The following is a 27,555-nucleotide window of genomic DNA, read 5'->3' as shown; positions in this document are numbered from 1 at the left end:
AGTTTGGTGTGATGGAATCAAAGTTCACATTGGTTCGACGATTCAAAAATAAATTTATATATATATATATATTTCTTTTTTAACAAATCAATTCTATACGTAGACGGTATTATCTAGAATATGTAAATATTCCAAGTTAAAGGGTAATCGTAATGAGTTGAGTTAGTTACTTTCTAGACACACTGTATTATAAGAAACCATTCTCCATGGGCAGTATACCAACGTGCTGACGGTAGCTACCCCAGAAAGTCGTTTGCCTAAACAGCCAGTTATCTCGACGACTGATCAGCATTGTCTCCTTAGCACCCCAATGAACTCTCCGTACCAAGAACAAAAACAGAAGGACAAGTGGTAAGAGGAGAAAGAGGAGTAAACCAATGAGGTAGAGAGAGGGTCCAGGTTGGGTTCAAGTAAGAAGTAGTAGAAGAAGAAGAAGAAGAAGAAAAAAGAAAGAAAAAAGAAGAAGAAGCACGAAGAGGAGGTGGTAGGCACCCCAGAGGAAAACAATTTAGTTCAATCAACATTTCTAGGCGAATCTCGGGCGTCGTCTAATTAAACCGCTGTTCTCTCTCTCTCTCTCTCTCTCTCTCTCTTTCTCTCTGTTAGGCATAAAGTCAGAGGTTATCGTCGTCCTCGTCGTCGTCGTCGTCGTCGTCGTCGTCGTCGTCGTTCTACCTCGTTTTCGTTCGTCGTTGTATCTTGATCCCAAGGCTAACTTAATCCGACTGTGTCTTGGTATCTGTGTATGTATGAGCGCCTGTATATATATATATATATATATATATATATATATATATATATGTGTGTATATGTATAAGTGTATTTTCACTGTCTTTCTCCATTTTGAACATTTTCGAGAGTAACGCAAGGCGTACGAGAGGACGTAGATACGTTTATATAGGCTCTCTGTATAGGTATTATATAGAACGGATAGGAGAACTCAGGGGAACCTCATTTCCTGTCTGCGGGGGGTCCCGCAGGGGATACATAATTAGCTGCTTCGACTATAACAGAAACGAAGGAAGGGCAACCGTGTTTCTTCTCTCTTCTATCGGAGTTGTCTGCTTTCTCTTACAACGATTTCGACGAATTATCGATAAATTTTAGGATGGTGTGTGTATGAAAGAGAAAGAAAGAGGGAGAGGGTGGTAAGACATTGAATTAAGATTACAGGATCTTGAAAGTTTCGATTAGTTAATTTTATGAAAGGAATAAAATTTATTCAAATTTGGAAAATACGAGTTTTTGAGAAAAAAATTATATTTCTTAAATTTGTCCGTCTATCTATACGTGTTGATGTACATAAATATATATATATGTATGTATGAGTTTGTGTGTATATATATATATGAAATTAATCTCAATCGTCGGTAGAAGTCTCGCATCATTTATCACTACTGGTTACGAGTGCTTCGCTAGAGGCACCCGAGATCCTTTGGATTGATATGAAGTTAGTAACAGTAGTCTGTGTATGATTGTGTCGTGACTGCTGCTGAGATCTATTAGTCAAAAGGGATAGAGAGGAGAGAAGGGAAAAGATGAGGGGGAAACAGACAACAACAGATCTTATAGTATTTGCATCCTTCTCATCGTCATCGTCTTCATTATTATTATTATTATTATTATTATTATGATTATTTTGATAGAAATCTTTCGAGAAGTAAAAACAAAAAAAAGAATTGCATAATGAAATTTTCGATAATATCACATTATTTATTTTGTTCGATAGTACATTCTCAATATTTTTCGATTATTATTTATGCATAAAAAAAAAATATTAAACGAAACGATGTAATTGTAGGAAAATAGGGTTTACTAAGTTGTTCGTAAGTAGTTAAACGACTCAATACGTGAAAGGAGTTATGAAAAAATGATGAATTAATGATAGGAAGAGCTTACGTCTTATTTCGGGTCTATCTTATTGACGTCCATGGAATTCGTGGAATTCTCTGATTGAATCCCTTTCCACAAGACACGGTTTGATAAATGTTGTAGGCTATGGGATATGTCGGATAATATTTGTAAGTTTCACGTGGAAGGAGAAAGATTCTCTCTCTCTATCTATCTATCTATCTATCTCTATCTCTTTCCTTCTCTTTCCATGATGTAATTCGATTCGCCCTACGACTTCCTCCCTTTTGGTCCAGAACCTTTTGGTCCCAACACGCTCTCCTCCCTTTATCTCTATCTTTTTCTTTCTCTATCCCGAGATGGAAGATAATTTATGGTTTCCACTGGCAGTCTTTCTCGATTTCTTCTACCACCACCGACAAAATCACTCCTTCCTTCTCCTCGTTTTCGCTTTTGTCTCGGATCTTTTCGAAAAGTAATCGGATCGCCGACAGAAGCTTTTTCTCTCTTTCTCTTTCTCTCTATCTCATTTTTTTATCTCTCTTTCTCTCTTTCTTTCTCTCTTTCTTTCTCTCTTCTCGCATAATTATTGACACGACGTTGTCAGCTGTCATTAAAGTATTCCTTACTAAAGTTTCAACCTCGATGACGTCCATTTCTTAAGTTTCAAAGTGATATCCAAACACCGTCCTCCCTCTGTCCCCCTCCCCGTTATTCTCTCCTCCCACCTTCATCACCTTTCAATTAATCCAAAATATTTTTTGCAAGAATTTTGAACTAATTCCAAAGCGAGATATTTAAGGGACATACTTTTTATTAATCTTTAAAAATGATTTAAACTAGTCTGACATTGATTCTCTATATCTTCTAAATAGAAGTAGAAAGAGAAAGAGAGAGAAAGGAGATGTATATATATATATATATATATATATATATATACACGTGGAACAACCCCTTTTGCTTCGAATGTCACGGTCCTAAGGGTAAAATTTTCAGTGGCGACTTTGGCTCGCATTACAGCTATCCTCTCACACCCTTTCTTCCCTGTCTTTCTCATAAGATTCCTCGTTTATTATTATTATTATTATTATTATTATTATTATTATTATTATTATTATTATTATTATTATTATTATTATTATTATATTTCAAGTCTGTCTCTCTCTCTCTCTCTCTTTCTCACTGTCTATCTTTCTCTGACGACGTAACGCGATAGCTCGTTGGATTTGACGAGATGACGTCGTCGTCGTCATCCTTTGAAATCCATTGCTCGGTAATCGAAAGAGAAAAAGAAAATTTTGTCGGCGATGGAATATCGCTGAAAGTAAAAATATCTCTCTATCGAAGAGTAGGATGAGGACGAGGAGGAGAAGGAGGAGTTGGAGGAGGAGATGGAGGAGGTGGTGGTGGCAGTGATGGTGGTAGTAGTAGATGGAGGATGGAGGATGGAGGTGGAATTTCGATGGCACGTAGATCGTTTATCGGAAAAGCTGCCGATTGGTCGACGATCGGAAGGGGTACCACTACCGTTGAACATACCTTCGCCATTTCGAAAGGGGGGTGCAGAGGGATGAGGCAATCCCCTTTGTCATGTTCCCCGATATTACAATTGCTGTCGTCATTAGCTCGTGCTCGCGTTATGCCGACGATGCGTTTGATTTCATGTAGAGGATCGTCGAAAGCCCAAGCTAGCTCTCTGATACACGTCGCAAGAAGATATCAAAGCGATTGAAAAATGTCAAAGCCTATTCGTTATCTCTCTCACTCTTTCTTCTTGTCTCTCTCTCTCTCTCTCTCTCTCTCTCTCTCTCTCTCTCTCTCTCTGTCTCTGTCTTTGTCTCTGTCTTTGTCTATATCTCTTTCTGTCGATTTAAAACATTCCTACTCTTTGGAGAATCTGTACGAGATAATAATAATAATAATTAATCCATACATTTCAATGTTTCTAAGATCGTTTTAATTAATTTTACATATATATTAATTAAATAAATTATTGAGAAATTATATACATAATATTGGATTTTTTAATTAACATACATACATACATATCATGTAATATCAGACAGTATATTATACTATATAGTATTGCATTTTGTTTTATCTAATATGTATATAATATATTATTGTCTCCTGGTCTATAAGTAAATATTTTCAATAAGAAAAAAAAAAAAAAAAAAAACAGAAAAAAGAAATTACTGAACCTTGTTCATCGTTGTTCGTTCATACTAAAAATCTAATATACATATCCATTTCTTTTATATTAAATGAATTTAAAGATTAAATAAACTCGAAATTAAAGATTACATAAGTTTAGTAATGTTATCTATCCCACTCTATTCCATCTCATTCATTACCATTATCATACTTCTTCTATTTAAGAACGTAAGTCGCGAGTAGTCCGATAAGTCTTCACCTCGTTTTACCACGATAGAAATGGGAAACTTAATGAACTCCTGCTGTTTCGAGAAGGTCCTTTCTAAACAGTTAGGATGAGAAAGAGAGAAAGAGAGCGAGAGAAAAAGAGAGGGAGAAAGAGAAAGAGAGAGATTCCCCGCAGAGTCCGTCATTACGGAATCAAAATTAAAGGCAAAGACGAAGAGGAGAAAGGGCAGTCGCTCTTTCGGCTTATTAGTTTTGTACGGTGTTAAGCGTGAGACTGGTTCCACGGTTAGGGTTCTCCTCTATAATAAATTTACAAATCCTTATTTAACAATTTTCGTTGCTTTTTTTCTAATACAATACAAATCTAATATATTGTCGTTTAAAATAAAAAAAAAAAAAAGAAAAAAAGAAACAAAGAAAAAAGAAAAAGAGATATTAATTAAACGAAATTGTTTATTAAAGGATAAATAAATTCTCATAAACTATCTCGATAATTAATTTTAATTCTTTTATTATAATTTCTTTAGAATTATAATTCCTTTAGCAGAGACAATTATTTTGATTTATAATTGGTAATATATGGGTGTTCAATTAAAACTGAAAGAAATGAGAGGATATAAAAGAGGAAAAAGAAAAGAAAAGGAACATATAAATAAATGAAAGGATAGGATAGAGAGAAGAGGAGGAAGAAAAAGAAGAAATGTGAATGAAGTTAGATGAAGTTGAAGAAAAATGAAAGAAATGTTAGAGACGATAAAGACGTGATAATAAACTCATGGATTCGTTTGAAACCATAAAGAGAATCAATGTGCACGTTAGAGTAGTCGTTATCATTGGTGGTGCTATTAAGCATCTTATATATATATATATATATATAATCAGCACACATATATATATATATATATGCTGCCAATCACTCAAGAACCGCGTACCACAAGAGCGTAATGAAAGCCGTAACGCGTTAACGACGCTTGAACGGGTACGTACGCATATATCGCATAGATATGCACGGACGGACGTGTTACACGGTGAACGCCGTGACGCGAGTCTGTAATATTCGACTAATTACAAACTTAATAACCCTGCTTCGTTGCCGGTTATCGCGAGGCCGCAACATCTAAGCGATTTGAGTCTCCTCCTATCTGTCTCTCTCTCTCTCTCCCTCTCTCTCTCTCTCTCATTCTCGTTCACTTCACCTTTATTCTACAACGAATAGCATAGATTTCGTGAGAGATGAAAAAGAGAGAGAAAGAGAGAGAAAGAGAGAGAAAGAGTGAGAGAGAGAAAGAGGGAAAAAGAGAGAAAAAGAAAGAAGATAAAACGGAGGCCATCCGAGATATTCATCGGGCACCTTAATCGACTCGTATTACCAATTAAAATTTAATTATCCTCGAAATTAAGTCGTTACGATAGCTGACGCTTCAGAGAGAGAGAGAGAGAGACAGAGAGAGAGAGAGACAGAGAGAGAGAAATGAAGATATATATATACGTATGTATGTATATATATATGTATATAATATATATATATATTCGTCCAATCTTTTTTTATTTCCTTTTTATTAGTTAAGAAGTTGTCTTCCCTATCAACTCTTCTATTTCCAGTTATCATCATTTGCGATGAGAAAACCGATACTTTATTCGAATTACATATATATATATATATATATATATATATATATATATATATATATATATGTTTATCTATATGTGTGCTCCATGACGTCGACTAAATGATAGATTAGAAATTTCTAAATACGATCGAAAGTATCTTCCCTCTTGTTAACGTTTCAATTTCACGGAATTATATGTTTCATCTAAACAGTCCATTTGCCTTAGTTTTTGCGTCCTACGCAAAATGGATCCATATAGAAAAAATGAAAGAGGGAAAGAAAGAAATAAAGAGACAGAGTGAGGGAGAGAGAGAGAGAGAGAGAGAAAGAGAGAAAGAAAGAGAAAATAATAGTATTTGTACGTGTGTTTGTGTGTGTGAGAGAAAGAGAGATAGAGATAGAATGAAAGCCATCGAAGAAAGGCGGTAAGTATGGGAAAAGAAGGTTTTCACTCTCCCCTTCGGTGAGAGACCGTAACTTATCGCTCGTAGACACGGTATTTCTCTCTGGCTCTTTGAAAGCATTTTCTCATTAAAAAATTAAGGGGTGGAGAGACGCGAAGGAGAGAAAGATAGAAAGAGAGAAAGACAGACCGAGAGAGAGAGAGAGAGAGAGAGAGAGAGAGAGAGAGAGAGAGAAAGAGAGAAATTGAGAGAGAGAGAGAGAGAGAGAGAAGGTGAGTGGAGAGGGGAAGGAAAGGGCGGAGGGTCGGTAAGTGCTCTGTGGCTCCCAGATGCGCCCGATATTATGTTTAATGATATTAACTTCTTACTTAATGGTCCGCGGTTCGATTCGAGGTGCGAAAGAGGCCTCCGATCCACATTGTGGATCCTACAGAAAAAAAAAAAGAAAGAAGAAAAAGAAAAAGTATACCCTAGAGAATAATTTTCGCGAGAAACTGAGACGTAAGAACAAAAGAAAGAGAGAGAGAGAGAGAGAGAGAGAGAGAGATACGTGAAGATGAAGGGATGAAAGAAGGACGAAGCACATCTTTCAGAAAAAAGTATCCTAATCGCTAAAAAGAGAGAGAAAGAGAGACTCAGAGAACTATACTTCCCTACAGCTGGCAACGCTTCTTGGAAAATAAATCCGCGAGCACGCGGATGACCTCGGCCGTAAACCACACGATAAAAGCTACAGGGCTACCCTTCTTCTTCGCCATTAAGAGTGGAAGACACGCTTTCCCTAAACCCTTTTATCAAGGGACATCGACTAGCCGATCGATTCTTTTTTCTTTTTTTTTTTTTTTTTCTTTTTTTAGTCCCTTTTATTATACCAAAAAGAAATCTGATAACTTTGATCTTCATTTAATTCGTCCGAAAAAAGAAAAAATGAAATTTCGTTCGGACGCATTATAATTTAATGGAAAAATTTGTGATTACTTTGTTTATTTATTTATTTATTTATTTATTTATTTATTTATTTATTTATTTATTTAATTCTTTATTTTTTTCCTTCAAGTCTTGACAGATCGCATCCACGATCGTAGGTTATTACGAGAGAAGGATTTGAAGGGATTTTTGTGATAAAGTAATAATGCCTTAAGGTAACAGATAGGCAAACAATATTAAAGTGAAATTAAAAGTTTTCGTTAAGTATAGTCATTGCGATATCTTAATGAGCGCCATCGTTCTCGTAAACTCGAACCTTTCTGAATGATGAAACCAAAGAGAAATAAAAGAAAGAAAAAGAGAATCCATCGACTGAATTCTCTTTCTCTTTCTTGCTTCTTGTACTTAATAAAAAAAAAAAAAAAATTGCCCGACGGCCAATGAGAACGCGAAAAGAAAAATACCTTTTCGTTCTTTTCTTTTCTTCGGGTTCGTTAAAAATTTTCCATCTTACATTATTTTCATTTCTTTTTCTTCTTCATTTTCTTCCTTCTTAAACTTTTCTTTCTTCTTCTTCTTCTTCTTTTTTAAACTTTATTTTACTATGAAAATTCACGGATTTACCAGTCTACCGAGTTATTCGTCAATTGCGTACGAATTTTTCAATAATTACGAAATAAATCTAAACAATGTGTATTAAACGAGATAATAATTACTACTGGATGGATTAAACAGTGTAGAGGCAAAAAAAAAAGATATGAAAAAATAAAGAAAAAAATAATCATTCACATTCGATTACAATTCGTAAAGTTAAATGATTTCGAAGATTTCGTCGAGCTATGCATAATCTATATAAAACGAATTAATTCATCGACGTAAAAGTTACAAATCGTTAATAAAAAATCGATCTTTCAATTACTTTTTCTTTGTTTCTTCTTTTCTTTTCTTTATCTTTTTTTTCTTCTTCAAACTTTAAGATTATCGTCGACCATAATTTTTTTCTTCTATCTTTTGTTATAGGCTTCGTGAAGAAAGAGGAGATGCTGAAAGGGCTCTTGCATTGGATCACAAACCTAGGGATCTTAGTTCGCACAATGGTAAGCTTCTTCCTTTAAGATCTATTTGAATATATATATATATATATATATATATACGCATAAATCGTACTACTTCTCTAAGAATAAAAAATGAAAAAAAAAGGAAAATAAATATAAAAATAAAAATATAAAATAAAAGGTAGAAAAAGAAGAAGAAGAAGTTTCGAGTTCGCGGCCAACGCGGGAGCATGAGCCTCGAAGATAAAGGGTTCGATCGGTCGGATTAAAATATTACGGGGAATTAGAAAGAAAGGTACAGGACCCCGTGCCGCTCTCTGAAACTCGATATCGGGCTTAATCTTCGAGTCCCTAAACGCCCGTCGGACCCACGCATACACGTATATAGAAAAGAGAGAGAGAGAGAGAGAGAGAGATAAGGATGAAACGAAGAATAGAAAGAGTAACAGATAGATAGATAGATAGATAGATAGATAGAGAGAGAGAGAGAAAGAGAGAAAGAAATAAAAGAAAAGGGATAGAGCATCTCAGCTAGTAGGAAAGAAAGATATATATATATATATATATATATATATATATATATATATACTATATATACATGTTCTCGTCAAGATGTCTAAGATTTTTCTGCGTGGCTAGACTTTATAAATCCTGATTCGTTCGTTCGATCATTCGTTCCTTAGTTCTTCCATTCGATCTATCGATCGATCGGTCAATCGATTGGTCGATCTATCGTACCTTCAACGATTAAGCATCTCGCGTTTCTTCTTTAATCTCGATTGCATTGGCCGACTCCGCCACTTTAAGCTTCTCTTCTTCGTCGGGAAAACTCATAAAAAGAAGAAAAAATTTCGACGTTATCTATCCGTTCGAACAATTGAATGAAATGATAAAAAAAAAAAAATAAAATAAAATATAAAATATGATAAAAAAAGAATAAAATGATAAAAGCTTATGACGAAATCGTTAATGAAATCTCGAAGGAATCTTTTTCTAATGAAATCTCGAAAGAATCTTTCTAATCGTGTGATCGATAAGGGATATGTTGGGTACGATTTTGGTTTAACCCTTTTCGTTTCTCTTTCTATCATTGAATACTTATATAGAGTGAGATAAGAATTTCAAAGTATTCAAAGTTTAATTTATTCCAAGTAAATATATTAATCGTTCATCGAACTGATGATATTTAATCTATAGATTAAAAAATCGAGGATTTACTTCGGTGTATTTAAATACGTTCTATCGAAAAGATTTTTTATGATTATCTTATGGATAATATCATTGTTGAACAATCGAAATGACCCACCCCGTATATACGTTGGTGTGCGTGGAATATATGTATGTACGTAGGAAACGTGTTTGAAGCCATGCGTCACCCTGAACTCACTCTCTCTCTCTCTCTCTCTTTCTCTTTCTCTCTGGTTCAGCGTCGACCACCGTTTGCCCAAACAGTATCTATCCACGTCAGGATTAAAATGCTAGGATATCAAATACTCGAGTTCACCGACGAACAAGGGAGAGAAAGCGAATGCGGAAGAGAAAAGGGATAGATAGATAGATAGATAGATAGATAGATATAGATAGATATATAGATATAGATAGAAAAAGAGAGAGAGAGAGAGAGAGAGAGAGAGAGAGAGAAAGAAGAAAGAAAGATGTGGAAAGTGGATAAAAGTACGGGAGTGAGTTCTCTTGTCCAAACGAGGATGTACGGAGGCAAATAAAATCCATCAAGTTGTCAGTCTAGTTTTAGTCGATGAGAAAGATAGAAAGAGAAAGAGAGATAGATAGATAGATAGATAGATGGAAAGAGAAAGAGAGAGAGAGAGAGAGAGAGAGAGAGAGAGAGAGAAATCAGCTTTTATTCCTTTTATCGATTCGCAGAAAATCTTATTTTCAATGTGATAACGATTACCTTTTATATCCTTATATTATATTATGTATTATATTTTTCTTTCATATAGATACATACATACGTATTTATATGGAAATAGAACAATAATAATCTGTCCTGTCGTGAGCTTGGCTTAGGTGACCTTCCTTTATTCATTCGTTTATCAATAAGATGTATTATTATTGTTAGCAACTAAATGATCTTTCGTATTTGTTTATCCTTCGTCGTGTAGGTTCTTCGAACGGGCACAGTCCTGTGTTGAACCTCTCGAAGACAGCAGGAAGCGGCAGCGTTGGTGAACATTCGGGAAGCGAAGCTGGAGCGTCGCATCGTTCGCAAGACGACGAGGAAGAGGATGATAATCTATCAGAAGACCTCGAGGACGAGAACGAGAAGGACGAAGGTTAGAATCTCCATATATATACTTATATACATGTATATTTGTGCTCTCGCTCGCGTGTGTGTGTGTGTGTGTGTGTGTGTGCGTGTATAATTATTTATTTAATTTTTAATAATTACGATCATTAGTGTTTGCGAGTAAAATTTAAATCGTAATACGTTGTACTCGTATACGTATTTATTTAATTTCTAATAGCTACAATAATTAGAATTTACGAATGAAATTTAAATTCGTGATAAATCAATGCAATGTGTGTGAATTGTAAACGATCGTGAGTAAATAAATTGACGAATATATTATTTTTAAATGAGAAGAAAGATAAATAAATAAAAAAAGGATGAATCGTACGTATGTATCTTTCGTCTTGAATTAACGAGAGAGAGAAAGAGAGAGATGAACAATTTAGAAAATTAGACGTAAGCAACAGTGAGGAAAGTAATTATATCGATTTGCCTGGACAAGACACGTTTAAAGATGGGTTCTTCGTTATAATTTTATGTGTTAGACCATCTTATGCATACGTTCATACATATATACGTATTTATTTCATATCTAATAATCTCGATCATTAGCGTTTGTGAATAAAATTTAAATGAATGATAAATCAATGTGACGTATGAACGTAAGGGATCGTAAGGTAAGAAAATAAGTTGACGATAAATTATTACAGGTTAAAAAAAAATCAAACGATAAATAAATAATGAAAGGACGAACCGTATGTATATCTCGTTTCGATTAATGAGAACAAGAGAGAGAGCAAGAGAGAGAAAAGATGAACGATTTAGAAAATTTGGCGTAAGCAACAATGAGGAAAATAATTATATCGATTTGACTGGACAAGACACGTTTAAAGATGAGTTCTTCGTTACGACTTATGGGTCAGGCCCTCTCATCGATCATCAGAACGACGTTCGAATATTCGTCCGCTCGCTGGCCCTGAGAAACTTTCTACACGACGGTTGTTCTCATTCATGCCTTTTTTATTTAACGTTCATTGTATACTACGAGGTGCGTCGGCCGATAAATTAATCTAATAAAATTTTCAATGAGAATGAAGAAATAAAACTATGCATTGGTATAATGTCATAAATAATTTAAGAATAAATCGATATTAATGTATTATTATTATTACTATTATTATTATTATTATTATTATTATTATTATTATTATTATTATTATTATTATCATTAGATCGAATTAGTTGTTCAGTTTTAGTTAATATCGTAGCACCACTGAGACATTTACGTCGTACGTTATCATTAGACCCTCAAATTTGATATTTGGTTACAAAGAATTAGAAAGATAATCCGTGATAAGATCTTTGATATTAAGGTATCATATTAGAACTCATTCGAATTCAACGAAGCGACATTGATCACATTGATTTCTAATCGATTCGTTCATTGTCCTTACGGCACACGTTAATTAGCCTCAGGCTAATTAGAGAACCACCCGATTGGACATCTTCGGCACACCTACGCAAGATGTGTGTGAGACAGAGAGAGAGAGAGAGAGAGAGAGAGAGAGAGAGAGAGAAAAGGGAGAAAAACAAATAAATAAGAATACAATGGAACAAAAGAAGAACGTAACGAAACGAAACGAAACAAAAAATAAAGGAAAAAGAGAACAAACAAACGGACGAAAAAAGAAATAGAAAAAAATCGATTCTTTGAAATTAAACGGGGGGAAAGGGAGGGAGGGAGGGAGGGAAGAGGAAAAAAGGAAAAAATAAGAGAAAAAAGAAAAGAGAAATAAAGAAAAATGAAAAGAAAAAAAGGGAAAATGGAAAAATAAAACGTTATATGCGGTGAATTAATATTCCACTCATTCGTCCGCACGACTTCCAACGATCGATACATTATTCATATTTCAACGTTAATTGCTTATTATGAATATTTCGGGCTAATAAGTTGCAAGATAAACGCAGCAGGGGGGAGGAAGGGTGGGAAGGGAGGGAGGGTGGGTTGGTGGCGGCGCGGAAAGGGTCTAGAACAAACGAAACGATTATAAACTCGACTCCCTTTCTCTCTTTCTCTCTCTCTCTCTCTCTCTCTCTCTCTCTCACTTTCTATTTGTCTGAACAATTATTTAGCTATTTTTTCTATTTATTTATTTCTATTAGATTTAATCAATTGAAAATAAGAATTATCATTCGAAGAATTAATTCTATCATTGATTTTGTTTCTTTTCTTTGTTTTTTTTTTTTTTTTTTTTTTTTTTTTAGAGGGGAGTAGAGTTTACTCTTTTATTATTTTTATTTTATCATACTTCGTTTCGTTTCGTTTTGTTGACCTATTCATCAATATTTTCAATAATAATTTTGATCTATTTGACGATTGAAAAATATCAATCATTTATGTTTCTTTTCTTTCTTTATATAGAAGCCAAGAAAGAAGAAGTCGTACAACTCGATTTAACGAATTGAACAAGTTAAAAAGGAATTAGAATTGGCATCGAGCTCTCTAAATTTCGTCGAAAGACATAACAGTTAGACGTATAAATTGTCTGTCTTTGGTAGGTGAAAGAGAGATAGAGAGAGAAGGGGAGGATAGGGAGGGATGTTGAGGGATCAGGGATGAGGGGTATTGAGGGGTGAGGGCTAAGGTAAAGGGGACTGAGGGGAAGTATCTCGGATCGAAGAAAATCCGTGTCTCGCAGCGTGTCGTATGCAACGGGTACATCCTACCTATGGCGCTCATGGTGATCGAAATAGAACCCCATCGAATGCCCGTGGGAGTGTACACGCCCGTGGAATGCCGTTCTGATTTAATGAGACGCGCCACTATCTCCTTCTCGCTCTCCTTCCCGGAATCCAATCTCTCTCTCTCTCTCTCTTTCTCTCTCCCTCTCTCTCGCGCGCGCACGATTCCTTTTCCTTTTTCTTTCGAACTTTGGAAAAAATTGTACGAAATGGGAAGATTATAGGATAATTGATTTTTGCGAAAGAAACGAATTAATAGTCATTATTTATTTTTATTGAGATAATATTTATTCTTTTTTTAATATATAATTGTTAATTTATTATCATTGAGAAAGTGTCTCACCATTAGAAAATATAATCGTTAATATGTAGAGATAATTCTGATTTTTTTATTATTTTTATACAATCTATATATACATAGACTAATTAGCTATTAAATCAGCGATTAAAAGCAATAAAAAGAGGGAAAAGTGTATGGCGTAGGTATTATTCATAATTATAAATTATATATAATACCTGTGCCTTATTCGTGATCAGTGATGGTTGATAAAAAGACAGAACAATATAAAATAAAAAAAAAAAAAGAAAATAAAGAAACGAAAAAAGAAAAGAAGAGAAGGAAAAGAAAGAGAAAATTCTCAAAGTATAATTACATATATATATATGTATATATGTACGTATGTACGTATGTATGTATGTATATATTCGTAAAAAAGGGAAATAGACGATAATTTTTTATTTCTTTAGTTCACTTTACTATTTTTTTTCCTCTTTCCTTTTTCGATTTTCTTATTCTTCTCTTACATCTTGTCTTGTGTAAAAAAAGAGAAAAAAAAAAAAGAAAAATTGAATAAATAAAAAAACAATTCTCACCGAAGAAGAATGAGAATTCTTTTTCGTTTTAAGATTCGCACATGTCAGACACACATCTTACATCGTGGGCACTCACGATGATAGCAGAACGCGTTTTTGTAAGAAGTAAAGGAATACGAGTGTTATATGTATAGTTTCGGGATTCCAAAAGCTTTTTCTGAGCACGCGGGTCCGCCGATAATTGTAATGGTCGCTCGTGGCAAGATAGCGTGGACGAAGAAGTGAACGTGGAAACAAAAATAGTTGGGCATCGAAAGAAGAAGAAGAAGAATAAGAAGAGGAAGAAGAAGAAGAAGAAGAAGAAGAAGAAGAAGAAGAAGAAGAAGAAGAAGGTTGCGGCGCGTCTGTCTACTCGTGAGCGCGAACCTCGCTATCAAAAGGTGCCGGCTTAGCGGAGTGCGCTGCGCTGCTCTGTGTGCGCACGCGCTCGTCGAGCATTAAATCGAGCAATGGCAATAAGTAACCAAATGCCGTTGGTGTTGTAGGTGCAGGCTGATAATTAAAAGACGATACAATAAAGCACATATCATTGGCCATAAAGCAGCGTCTGGATACTAAGGCAATGGTGTGGGCCGTAGAGAGCGCATACAAGCATAGACACAGATATATTTATATATATATATATATATATATATATATATATATATATATGTATAGAGAGAGAGAGAGAGAGAGAGAAAGAGAAAAGAAACCACGATCACTTAAGGCTGGAACCCACGCAGACATCTTGTCTCACCACTCCAGCCCGTTTCGCAATAACCATAAGACATTCTGTATTCCAACGATCGCGTTGTGTGTCTTTTTCGATCGGTTAAAACAAACGTTCGTCTCTGTTTTACAGAAGAAGAAAGACGAAAATGTTAAAAATAGTAAAGGAACAAAAAAAAGAGTCAATAAAAAGTATCCCTTCCTCTCTTTCTCTCTTTCTTTCTCTCTCACACTCTCTCTCTCTCTTTCTCTCTCTCTTTCTCTCTCTCTGTCTTTCTCAGTGATGAAAAGTCGATAGGGAAATATTAAAATGATAGGTAGATATAAAAATAAGATTTCTAGGGGGGGGGGGGTCGCCATTTCATTCGCAAAATTTAATTCGCTCGCGGTGACGTTAAATCAGAGGAGTGGCGAAGGGTAACAAGTAGTCTTACGAAGATTACGACTTTGAAACACGCACACGGCGTAACTCTTCTCCTACTTCGACCTCCCTCGAACGTTGTTCGAACGATCGTTCGACTAAATTTATTAATGACGCTTCGTTCTCGTACGCCTGTCGCGCATTCGCGCGGAACCGCATGCGATATGCGTTTCGTATGGGAAGGACAAAGATAAAGAAAAAATTTTTTTGTATATGTGTGTGTATGTATGTATGTGTGAGAAAAAAGAGAGAGAGAGAGAAAGAGAGAGATCTATGTCCTCCTTATATGTGTTTCATCTGGAATAGATAGACGTTCTCATTCGAAGGTAAAAAGAAAAGAAAAGAAAAGAAAAGAAAAAAAGAAAAGAAAAAGAAAAAAGAAAAAAATCTCCAAGGATATGTATTCCCGAGATGTGTCATATCAAGATTTATCATCGTATAAATTTTACCGAAATTCCCTGTTTGCCCAAGGCAAAAGCCTTTCGAAGAATCCTTTCGATGTAACGACCAGTATACGCACGGTGACAAACGCATATGAGCCAGATAAAATAATAATAATTATTATTAATGTTAGTTACAAAAGGGGAAAAGAGAGAGAGAGAGAGAGAGAGAGAGAGAGAGAGAGAAATAGCTTGAGAAACCTTTTGAAAATGTCTATCTGTCTCCCTCTGTATGTATATGTGTGGATATTGTGTGCCTGTGTTATTTTATATAACTACGTAAAATATATGTGAAAATATATTGCAATGATTTATTAATATCGAACAATTGATCAAAATATATACTGACAAGTTTCTTTTATCTTTTTGATATAATATGATAATTATGTGAAAGAGAAAAAAAAAGAAAAAGAAAAAAAATATATATATATATATGTATGTCTGTACATGTATGTATATATGGGAGAAATGATTTGTTTATGGTGAACAGCTGATCACCGACTCAGAACATATACTGATAACATCTTAATATTTTTCGTCTCTTTTAATTTTTTTCTTTCCTTTTTTCCTTTCCGTTTTAGATTTATCGGACGTACCAGAGAACCTACCACTTCCAGCACCAGGCTCGGAGAGTCCTCAGGCATTGAACTACTCTCAGATAGCCTCAGCAGCAGTCGCAGTGTCACAGGGTGCTCAGGACCCTTCGGTTTCGAGTACGGAGACTTTGTTAAGGAATATCCAGGGTTTGCTCAAGGTCGCAGCTGACAACGCGAGGCAACAGGAGAGGCAAATCAACTATGAGAAAGGTCAGTGGCAGGGCTTTCTTAAGACACTTGAGGGTGCTCTCCACAATTTTATTATCTTTCAGCTCTCCCAGAACCACATTAGGAGGCATTAGTAAAACCTCTCTCTCTCTCTCTCCCTCCTTCTTTCTCTCACTTCCATTCTTTCACCTTGTCTCTCTGTCTCTCTCAACGATCTTTTTTCTTCTCATGTGTACTCATTTTTACCTTTATTTTTTCTCTCTCTTCCTTACTTTCCTTTTATTCTTTCTTTCCTTCTTTCTTTCTTTAGATCCATCTATACTCCTTTGTCTGCGTTTCTTTTTTTATTCATATTTTTTGCTTTTTCCTTTTATTTCCTCTAAACCATCAACCATTTAAAACAAATTAACATTTTGTTTCTCACGTACCAAAAGTGCCAAAGCGATTGTAAAGAAAATTTTCAGCGATATATATATATATATATATATATATATATGTATATATATATTATCATACGTAAGAAGAGAATTCTATAATTGATTTATTTTTTCTTTCTATTTTTTTCTTTTCTTGTTTTTTAGTAGGATCGATCATTAGATCATTAGACAAAGATCCTTTTTTCTTTCTTTCAATGAATATTCTTTCAGATCCATCAAATCCGAGAGAATAGATGTGTCTTCGGACAGTTCGTATAAAGAAAACAGAGAAAAGTCAAAAAAAAAACAAAAAAAAACAAAAAAAAAAAAAAAGGAAAAGAGAATAATAACGAAAAAAAAAAAATTGGAAAGAAAGAGAAACGTACAGTAGGTAGTTAATAATAATCGTATAAAAATCTACGATCCTCGAATGATCACTGTGGCACTCATAAAGATTTCATTGACTAAACGATTCCCTTCCATTGAAATTTCCATTGAATAAACATAAACAATTTATTATAATGAAATTGGGAGAGCTGGAAAGGTAAAAATCACGATGGAACGATCTGCCAGTTCTCGATATATATACATATATATATCGTATTTTAATCATATATTTATGCAAATTAGAATATTACGAATAGGATAGATAATTTACTACACTCTGTTACTCTTATAAGAAAGATTTGTACGAGTAAATGTGCAAAGTGCACGATAATAATATTAATAATAGTAATAATTAATGGTAATCCCGATCGATAGTAATAATTAATGATAATCGATCGTGCTTGAGAAAAATCTCGATCGATCGTGCTTGAAAAAAAAAAAATGTCGATCCTGTAATTCGTAGGATCGCTCGTCGGACGATCATCAAAAATAAGAAATTTTTATAAAAGATAATCTTTTTTTTTCTCTGAAATCGTCGGACGAGGGATCTTTCGTAAAATAATATATCGTATATAAATAAATAAATAAAAAAAATATATATATAAAATATGTATGAGATTGATCATTGCGTTTCATTGACTATATAAACATACATAGAGATACATATATACATGTACGTACATTATTATAGATACGTACTATAATAATAATAATATAGTATTATAGATACGTAAAGCTTATTATATGAGGGAAAATTATGGTAAATAAATTTGAACAAATCTGATTTCGTGTTATTTAATATAATCGCGGTGAATATATCAAGTGTTGGGTAATATTTAATTCACTTAACGATTATTAATCGCAATTAATAATTAAATAAGTTAATTATCGTAGGTATCATAGCGTTGTTTTTTTAACTATGCTCGAGCAACAGCAGATGAAAAAAAGAATTTTTCATTCCGATATGGAAGAAATATATAATAATATTGCCCATTTATAGATTATTATTAGAAACAAAGCGTTTTAAACATCTGCCATTGATCGATTGTATGAAAAAGTGTTCTAAGAAAAATCATTCTGTCGTTTTTCGTTCTTCCATATTATATATCAACGTCTATAAAAATGATATGCGAGAGACCTTGAGAATGAGAGTAATGGTGTAAGTCGAGAAAATCATAAAAAAAACACAGATAATTATTATTTTTTGTTTAGCAATAGTATTATTACTTTCTTCTGTTTTATTTTTATTTCTTATTTTTCTTTTTTTAATTTCATCGTCATTATACGTCATCATACGTGTCATTATTTTGAAAAATCTCGGACTTTACAAATACACGGAAACTCAGCATTCTCATGGATTAAATTATCTTCTTATCATATAATTACATTATATATTTCGTTTATAATAATTTTCTCTATTTCTTTCTATCAATTTTTTACTCTCTCTCTCTCCCTCTCTCCCTCTCTTTCTCTCTCTCTCTCTATTTCTCTTTCTTCTTTTCTCTTTCCCCCTTAATATATTTAGTATTTAACGATTATCATGCAATGACTGTCAAGAAACAAGAAAAAAAAAAAAGAGAAAAACTACAAATTATTTACTACTTCACATTGTTTGAATTATCCAACATGTATATAAACATACACATACACGCAAATATCTGAAATAAATAAATCATCCAAATCTAATCTGATTATTCTCGTCTCGTTTCCGTCTATTTCAATATAATAATACGATATACATACAATAGATATAAAATTAGGTTGGATCGTCGCTTGAAATTGGAATGAATCGACTTGCACCACTCGAGTTCCTGAATGGACAGTAAGAAAAGATTGTAATATATATATATATATACATATATATATATATATATATATATATATATATACATTTCTTAAACTCATTTTATTATTCATTCTCTTTACAATTCAATACTTGGATTGCTCCTTGTAGAAAAAAATATATATTCCTTAGACAATCGATAAATTCATTTTTTAATAATTATCTCGATGTGTTTTCTTTTCCATATCATTCACATTGTTCCCAATACATTCTAATATAATTAAGCAAAAGCACGATTACTGTCCATTCCAATCTCTCAATCTCTCTCTCTTTCTCTCTTTCTCTCTCTTTCTAGGTTTCTACCATCTTTTTCATCCCCCTTTTGATACTCTTTCCATCAGACAATTCTCCCTCGATGGCGAGCTTCGAATCGTCTCTGCGGCTTATCCAGAAATTTTGGCAAACGTTTTAAGGTTGGAGGCACCTCCATAAACACGAGTTCCGATAACCGAGTGTGTCGGCCTAGCGTCGGTGTGTACATTGTGGTCGGCGTTTAATAAATTCCAACCGAAACGTAACCCCGGGACTTTAATTACCCATTAGCCGATACAAAGTGTCATTTTCAGGGCCGTTAACTAATGCGTTCGCCAGCTTTAACGGTAGGAATGCCAGGCATCGTGGCCGGCCGCTACGAGACGCTTAACCAACCACCCCCACTCTCTCATTCTATCTTTCTCTCTCTCTCTCTCTCTCTCTCTCTCTCTTTTTTCTTCCTTCTATGGTGAACGAGAAGAAGATTCGAAAGAAACAAACAAACAAACGAAAGAAAAGTACTGGTACCAGCTAAACTAATTAGATGATTGTTTTATAACAATTGATATTATTAAACTGATCGTCATTATGAAAAAGTTGTCGTGTATCTACGGTAATTATCGGTAGTATCTTTTTTAACAAAGATTTCTTCTTCTTTTTCTTCTTTTTTTTTTTTCTTTTCAATTACAAGTCGAAACGAAAAAACAAAAAGGATTGATAAGAGGATTAAGAAGAAAGATAAAGGTAAAAAGAATGGAAAAATAAAATTATCGTAAAGGTCAGAAGTCGATGACTTTTTATCCTTTGCGAAAAAAGAAAAACATACTTATGCACACACACACACACACACACACACACACATAAATGCAAAATCGTAGAAAGAAGAGAAAAAGAGAGAACAGGAGAAGTAGGAGTAGGAGGATGTTTGCATTATCGAAAGGAGATCACCTTCGTCGAAACTCTCGAACATCCTACCCTTTGTTCTACGACTCCTTCGCTTGCCATCAGGAGTAAAAGAGAGAGAGAGACAGAGACAAAGAAAGAGAGAGAGAGAGAGAGAGAGAGAGAGAGATTCGGAATTTAATACGAAGGGACACTTGGCTAAGAGAGGTGAGGGGAGGTTAAGGCGCGGACGCGAGTCGGTTACTTTGGACACGTGAATGCTAACGAGTTCATCTCGACCTCGTTGCGACGTTAAGCCAAGAATGCAAGGCGTTGTTATTGCTGGCTGGCTTAACAGATCTCTCTCTCTCTCTCTCTCTCTCTCTCACTCTTTTTCTTACAGTGTCTTTATATACGTATATGCTATCGAAGCAAAGGAAAAGGGCGGGAAGCGGAAAGGGAGCGAAAGAATCGGAAAGAGAGTTAGAAGAGAGGGGCCGATTTAATACTCGAACGAGCCAGCAGCTCGTTTTACACCAGATGGGTTTACATACGGCTGCTATCGCGTTACCAGTCCTTCGTTGTGCGTCTATACCTACTACAAGAAAGAAAGAGAAAGAAAGAGAAAGAAAGAGAGAGAGAGAGAGAGAGAGAGAGAGAGAGAAAAGAATACGATAGTTCTATATAATAGACAAGATGTTTTTCGCGCGAAACGACGAGTTAGAAAAGTTTTCATCAATAGCTTAATCATTGTATTATTTGATAATAATAAGCTCGAAAAGCTTCTTTATCGATGATTTATCGACATTTATTGTTAATTAGTACTATATATATTATTTTATCATTATATACCAACGGGTTTGTCTAATTAACTGTATATGGAATTTATGTATCGAAAGATACCTATCTATGATAGATCGTTCAATGTCTTCTCTTTGTCTTCGTCCTAAACGGATTTACTCTCTCTCTCTCTCTCTCTCTCTCTCTCGCTCTTTCTTTCTCTTTCTCTTGCAAAGATAATCCCTTGCTATTCCGTGAACTCTCTCTTTCTCTTTCTCTCTCTCTTTCCTCGTTACACGAAAAGGGGAGAATACCGGGTGGAGATCGTTAATAGAAGCGCGTTGTCGCGAGAACAATTCTCCATCGTCTCTGGACTTTTACCTCCAATTTATGTTTTCCCCTATCTCCTCTCTTTCTCTTTCTCTTTTAGAAACACACACATACACACACACACATATACATACATACATATACAGATATATATATATATACATATATATATATATATATATAAAGAGTAAGTTGCTTCAGGATAATGACTTGAGTCTTCGTGCGTAGCCTGCGAAGGAACGTAAGGAAAAAAGAAAGAACAGAGAGACAAAAGACAGAAAGAGAGAGACAGAGAGACAGAGAGAAAGAAAGAGAGAGAGAGAGAGAGAGAGAGAGAGAGAGAAATCGAAAATCGAAGAGTCCTGATAAGTTAACGCTGCACCAAGAGGGACAATATGAGCCGGCCGGATGCTGCGCAAGAGAAGAGCTTGCTATCTTCGATCCTTGACCAGATAAGATGAGGATAAAAGAGTGAGAGAGAAAGACACAGAGAGAAAGAAAGAGAGAGAGAGAGAGAGAGAGAACGCGAATTGTGCGAGCATCGTATCGAAGAGGGACCCACGTAGGCCACTATAAGGCCCGGTTAAAGGCTCCGCAGTGGAATATAAAGAGGGGATTGAGTTGTAGCCGCGAGTGGAGGATCTTATGTAGATTCCTTGTAGATCGTGCACCCGATTCGATCGCGATCGGCTACCCGGTACCTGGTTAATTAAAATTGTAGAGGCCCAACGTCTTCTCTCTCTCTCTCTCTCTCTTTCTCTCTCTCTGTCTCTTTTTCTTTTTCTTTTGCTTATTTTCTCTCCTCTCGAGTTTTTCCATCCTTCTTCCTCTCTTTTTCTCGTTCCTTAGGCCACCACCAGCCTCTCTCTCTCTCTCTTTCTTTCTTCCTCCTTCTCCAGGATCGAGGAGTCTCCCCATAAAGTTAGTCCACCTCCGATTTTTGGTTCCCCGCTTGGGAGGCTGCTTACGTGAAATCCTATTACCGCGAGCCACAACGATCCTCCTCTCGTTGGACTGACTAGGTGGCTATCTGGCTAGCTAGCTCTCTCGTATACCTTGAAAAACGTACCAGGATGCTGCCTTATTCTTCGATAATCTCTCGTGAGTTTGCAAAATCTTTTCGAACAATTCTACACAGAGAAATTTCTATACAATCAACATATCTATGTACATACGTAAATATCCACGTATATATGCATATTCAAATCTATTTTTATATCCAATACTCAATCAAGTTTTCTTTTGAGAAATAATGAAGAAGTAAGAATTGATAATTTTTTATTATCATAAAGTGCTTTGAGAAAATTTATAAAAATCGTTTGTTGTATTAAAAAATATTCGTGTGTCGTATTTTCTTCGTATCTATGGAAATCTATCGTGAATCTTTAAATCGTTAAAAAAAGTTTATACCATCTCTTTCTATTTCTCTCTCTTTCTCTCTCTCTCTCTCTCTCTCTCTCTCTCTCTCTCTCTCTCTCTCTCTTCCTCTCTGTTCGCCGATATGAACGCGCTCTGATTGATTTATGCTTAACCCTGCCAAGCGACGACCCTCCCGCCCTCTCTTCTTCCTGAACGGAGAGGTGAGCCTAACCGAGGCTATCTCTATATCGGCCCGGCGAGTAGCCATTATCGTGCAAACTATATACGCACACGTGTATCGATGCCACATACTTTTTTTTATTCTCTCTTTTCTCTCTCTCTTTCTCTCTCTCTGTCTCTTTCTCTACTCTCTCCTACGAAAGAGACTCTTTTCTATTTGCTTCTACTTGTTATTTCATCGTCGATAACAACCTACCATAGCTTCTTTTCATACATTTAATTCTTTTATTTGTTATAAAATATCGTTTGTTTTTTTTCTTTTTTTTTTGTTTTTTTTGTATAAAATATATATTTTCTTACGTTTTCTTTTTCTCTTTCTCTTTTCTTTTCTTTTCTTTTTTTTTTGTTGTTTTCTTTTTTCCTTTTCCGTCAATAGGAAAATATCGTTTTACTCGTTATACTTCCTTTTATCTTCGAGGTCATCAACGTTATCTTCGTGTGGTTTTACTCTGGGGCCGGATGTTTGCTTTAATTAGTGCCTACAGTCTTAGTCTCTTTAATTAAGACCGAAATCGGTTTATTAGCTTCGGAATACGACAACGAAGTTTAGTCTTTACGCGTTAGAAACCACGTATTACGATATAAACGTATAGCCAAGATCTCTCTCTCTCTCTCTCTCTCTCTCTCTCTCTCTTTATCACCCGTCAAATATCTACGGTGATTCGTCGAAACAACAACCAGTTTTATTTGTATCCGTTAAAAGAGGAACGTATTTCATCGATAGATAGTTACATAGAAAAGATGCTTTACGACGATCTTTGTAAGATTGATTTATCGCACGAATAAAATTTCATTCGATGTGTAGGTATAACCGAGTATCATCTTGTTAAGATAATGTTAAAGGGAAATTTTCAAAGGGGAAAAAAAATGTTGGATTATCTACGTAGAAAAATATTTCGGATCTCATAATATTGTTCTTTCGATGGAAAAAGAAAAAAAAGAAAAAAAAAAGAATATGTTCAATAACTTATTTAAATGAGATTATTATAGAGAAATCTGAAACTGTGGATTTCTCTTTGTAGGAAAGAAACGATTGTTCGGGTTGTTATTAGAATCGAGAATCGTCTCTCTCTTTCTCTCTTTCTCTCGGAGAAGAGAGAGAAGAAGGCAGTCGCCGAACGACTTCCTCCGCGTACATCAATTACGTCTCTCGCCCCGTTCCCATTATTAGCCGCCTATAATTTATTACTTTCTACCTTAATAAGCATAATAGTTCCCATGCTATTCTTCGTGCCAGCAGTAATCGTCGTTCCTGACCGTTCTCGCATTATACATCGACGAGAAAGACTCTGGAACGCAGTTGGTGTGTGCGTGCGTGACCTCTGACCCAGAGACAATCGTTAAGGTAGCGCATTGGGCGGCGTATACACCACTCAGGTCCACAGATATTTAATTACCCTCGAGTGCCTCGTACCAATGGTGGTCGGTCCACGTACGGGAGATAGTAGATTCTTCTGTTCGTAAGGAAATGTTTCGTAGTTAAGTTCGAAGAAAAATTTGAGGGAAATAAATTAGGGAGAGAGAGAGAGAGAGAGAGGGAGGGTGATAAAGGAAAGAACGAAGGAAAACAAAAAAAAGAAAGAAGAAAGAAAGAAAGACAAAGAAAAAAAGATAGATATTTACATAGATACATACGTTACGTTACTTACTTATTTAATATCTTTGAGAAATATCTCCTACTTGGTCGTGTAATCAATATGAATAATAATTTAGTATTATAAGGAAAAAAAAGAGAGAGAGAGAGAGAGAGAGAGAGAGAGAGAGAGATAGAAAGAGAAAGACTCATCCAACGGAAACTGGACAACGTTTCATCGTTTCGATTTTTTTCCGAGCACGTCACTCTTTACTTTTTATATACGTCGTTCGTAACTCGGAAGCCTTAGGCGTGCATCGATTACAAATTGTCGAGCGTAGTTTGATCCGTGACTCACGAGTATCGAGTAACACCTAACCAACCTTGAAGGATTCAACGATTTTGTGAAGCTCTCAGTAAATATGAAACGTGAAAAATGTTTCATGTTACGTAGAACATTAATGATAACGCCAACTCAATGTTTTTTCTTTTTTTTTTTTCCTTTCATATATATAGGAAAATGGGGGGAGGGGAATTAATTGAAAAAGAAGAAAGAAGAAGAAGACGAAGAAAAAGAAAGAAAAGAGAGTAAAAGGAAAAATTATAATAGAAATTTCATGAAAATTGTTAAATATTTTCGATATAGTAAAAAGATAATATATACAAAACAATAATCATTGATTTCGTCCTCTTATATAAATACTGACGGCTATTTAATTTCATTCAAAAAACGATTATCACATTGATCGTGAGAGGGAAGCCACCTAAGAGAAAAGTTAAAAGATAAAAAAAATAAATAAAAAAGAAAGAAAAAAAAAGAAAAAAAAAATAAAGAAAGAGAAAAATCATAAAAATGTATTTGTCACGTACGGCGAGGAATATAAGCTAAGTAAGAATAGTAAGGTCTTTTAAGGTTGCCCCGTGTACTAGTGTACATAGAGAGAGAGTCGGCATTCTGGTGTATCGAAAAAGAAACGAACGTTCTTTAATGGGACATCTCGACGTTCAGGTCAGGGTGGCCCCGTTGTGTTACTCGTTACACCCTGCCGCGAAGAGTAACCTAAAAAAGAAAGAGAAAAAGAGAGAGAGAGAAAGAAAGAAAGAAATAGTATTCACCAAGACATAAGAGATATGCATTCGAGATCACCATCCTTTACGTACATACATACACACATACACATATATATGCATACGCACAGATACATATTCAAGCACAAACACATTTGCCCACAATTACAGCATCCCGGAGCTCCAGAAAGAAAAGTAGGAATAAAAGTGCGAGACAATACGATGTAGCCACCGACTCGTTGTCGTTTACCACCTTTCTAAGGGCACAAAACCGAACTTGGAACGCAGCGAATCGTCAATTAAAGAAACCACTGGAGTTTCTCTTAGCATAAGCCACCAAAGAGAATCTCGAGTCTCACTGTTGTCGTTGTTCTTGTTGGTGTTGGTGGTGTTGTTGGTGATGGTGTTGATGGTGATGGTGATGGTGGTAATGATGATGATGGTGCTGGTGGTAGTGATGCTGATGTCGATGCTGTTGCTGCTGTTGCTGGTACTGGTGCTGCTTATGCTGTTGCTGATACCGTTGGTGCTGCTGATGCTGTTGCTGGTGCTGCTTTATCCTTTTCTTTTTCTCGAGCTCCTTCGTAGAGAGAACACCTACTACTTGCTTTTTTAGGTTGGACTTCTCTAAGAGGGAAAGAAAAGAAGAAGAAGAAGAAGAAGAAGAAGAAAGAGTTGAAAACGGAGAATAAACGGGCTCTTTCTTTCTTTTTCTTTATCTCTCTCCCTCTATCTCTCTCTCTCTCTCTCTCTCTCTCTCTCTCTTTTTCTTTGGTACTTCGAAGGTGAGAAAAAGAGAAGGATGAAGAGAGTAAAGAATTTAAGAGCGAGGACAAAGCATCGAATGGCGTCCGGCTGGATAATAAATTACACTCTTAACGCTTCGAACATATACCGCTCGATTATTTATTTAACAATAAAAGTAGAATATATATACATTTATATATACATAGAAAGAGAGAGCGAGAGAGAGAGATAGTTAAGATAAAAAAAGCAGAGAAAAAATCTCTCTCTCCCTCTCTCTCTCTCTCTCTCTCCATAACGTGGATTAGAAAATTAAATTAAAAAGAAATTGATTATATCAACACTTTCATGTGCCTACATTTTATCAACGCAATGTTTCACTGGCTACATTCCTATAAACAATTTCATGTTTTAATGTACCCACGTACGTGCATATGTTTGTAACATAAGTATAGTAAGTTGAAAAAGACGAAGAAGAAGAAGAAGAAGAAGAAGAAGAAGAAAGTTAACGATGAAAAATTTTAGAAAATGATCGTATACGAACGACACGACACGTCTCTCAACGTAACGACACTGCTTAACAATAAAATTCAAGCGATATTAATGACACCGATCGGCTTGTTGTGATTTCCGTGCTAAGATAAACCCGCGTAATCCCGCGTGTAGGCTGTTGTCTTTCCGGTGTGTAAGAATACGATGACAGAGAGAGAGAGAGAGAGAGAGAGAGAGAGAGAGTATCCTAGGAAAAAGCCAGAACGATAAACCACCCTCTTCGGACACCCTCCTTCTTCTCACCCCTCTCTCTCTCTCTCTTTCTCTCTTTCTTTCCCCACCATCCCCTATTTTACGTAGAGACATCACGTAAATCTCCAATTTAACGATCGAGAAGACATCGATCCTCTTCCTTGAGACAAAAAAAGATAAAAAATAAAAAAAGAGGTAAGAAAGAAAGAAAGAAAGAAAAAGAACATCGGGTGAGTAGGAGAATAGCTTTGTTTTGTATCAAACGTGTGTAAGACAGAGAGAGAAAGAGAAAGAGAGAGCAGCTTGAAATTAAGTAACAAAACCGGCCAGACTGTCTCTCTCTCTCTCTCTCTCTCTCTCTCTCTCTCGGGTTCTTTCCATGAAAAAGAAATCCCTTTGGTCTACGGTAATTTCGCATCTGCGACGATTATAAAGCGAAAATTTACGAGCATTCGCGACCGACGTAGCTGAGGATGAGAAGGAGTAGGAGGAGGAGGATGGGAAAT

At 35.3% G+C, this 27,555-nt stretch overlaps 1 protein-coding gene across 6 annotated transcripts in view; it reads left to right on the top strand.

The window, feature by feature from the left end:
* The window catches only part of dac (dachshund family transcription factor), a 227,880-nt gene that overhangs the window by 138,403 nt on the left and 61,922 nt on the right, over nucleotides 1-27,555 (top strand). For all 6 annotated transcript variants that reach the window (XR_004838352.2, XM_085661822.1, XM_085661819.1 and 3 more), the window contains 3 exons: nucleotides 8,195-8,271; nucleotides 10,356-10,526; nucleotides 16,249-16,473. Coding sequence is in view for 5 of the 6 variants with exons in the window: in XM_085661822.1 (XP_085517948.1) it covers nucleotides 8,195-8,271; nucleotides 10,356-10,526; nucleotides 16,249-16,473 (473 nt within the window). In the remaining variant the exon portion in view is untranslated. The remainder of the gene's footprint in view (nucleotides 1-8,194; nucleotides 8,272-10,355; nucleotides 10,527-16,248; nucleotides 16,474-27,555) is intronic.

Source organism: Vespa mandarinia, chromosome 16 (assembly GCF_050613455.1).
Source record: "Vespa mandarinia isolate Hongniang chromosome 16, ASM5061345v1, whole genome shotgun sequence".
NCBI lineage: Eukaryota > Metazoa > Arthropoda > Insecta > Hymenoptera > Vespidae > Vespa > Vespa mandarinia.
Note: the sequence above shows the minus strand (reverse complement) of the source record. Positions and strands in the feature narration are given on the sequence as shown.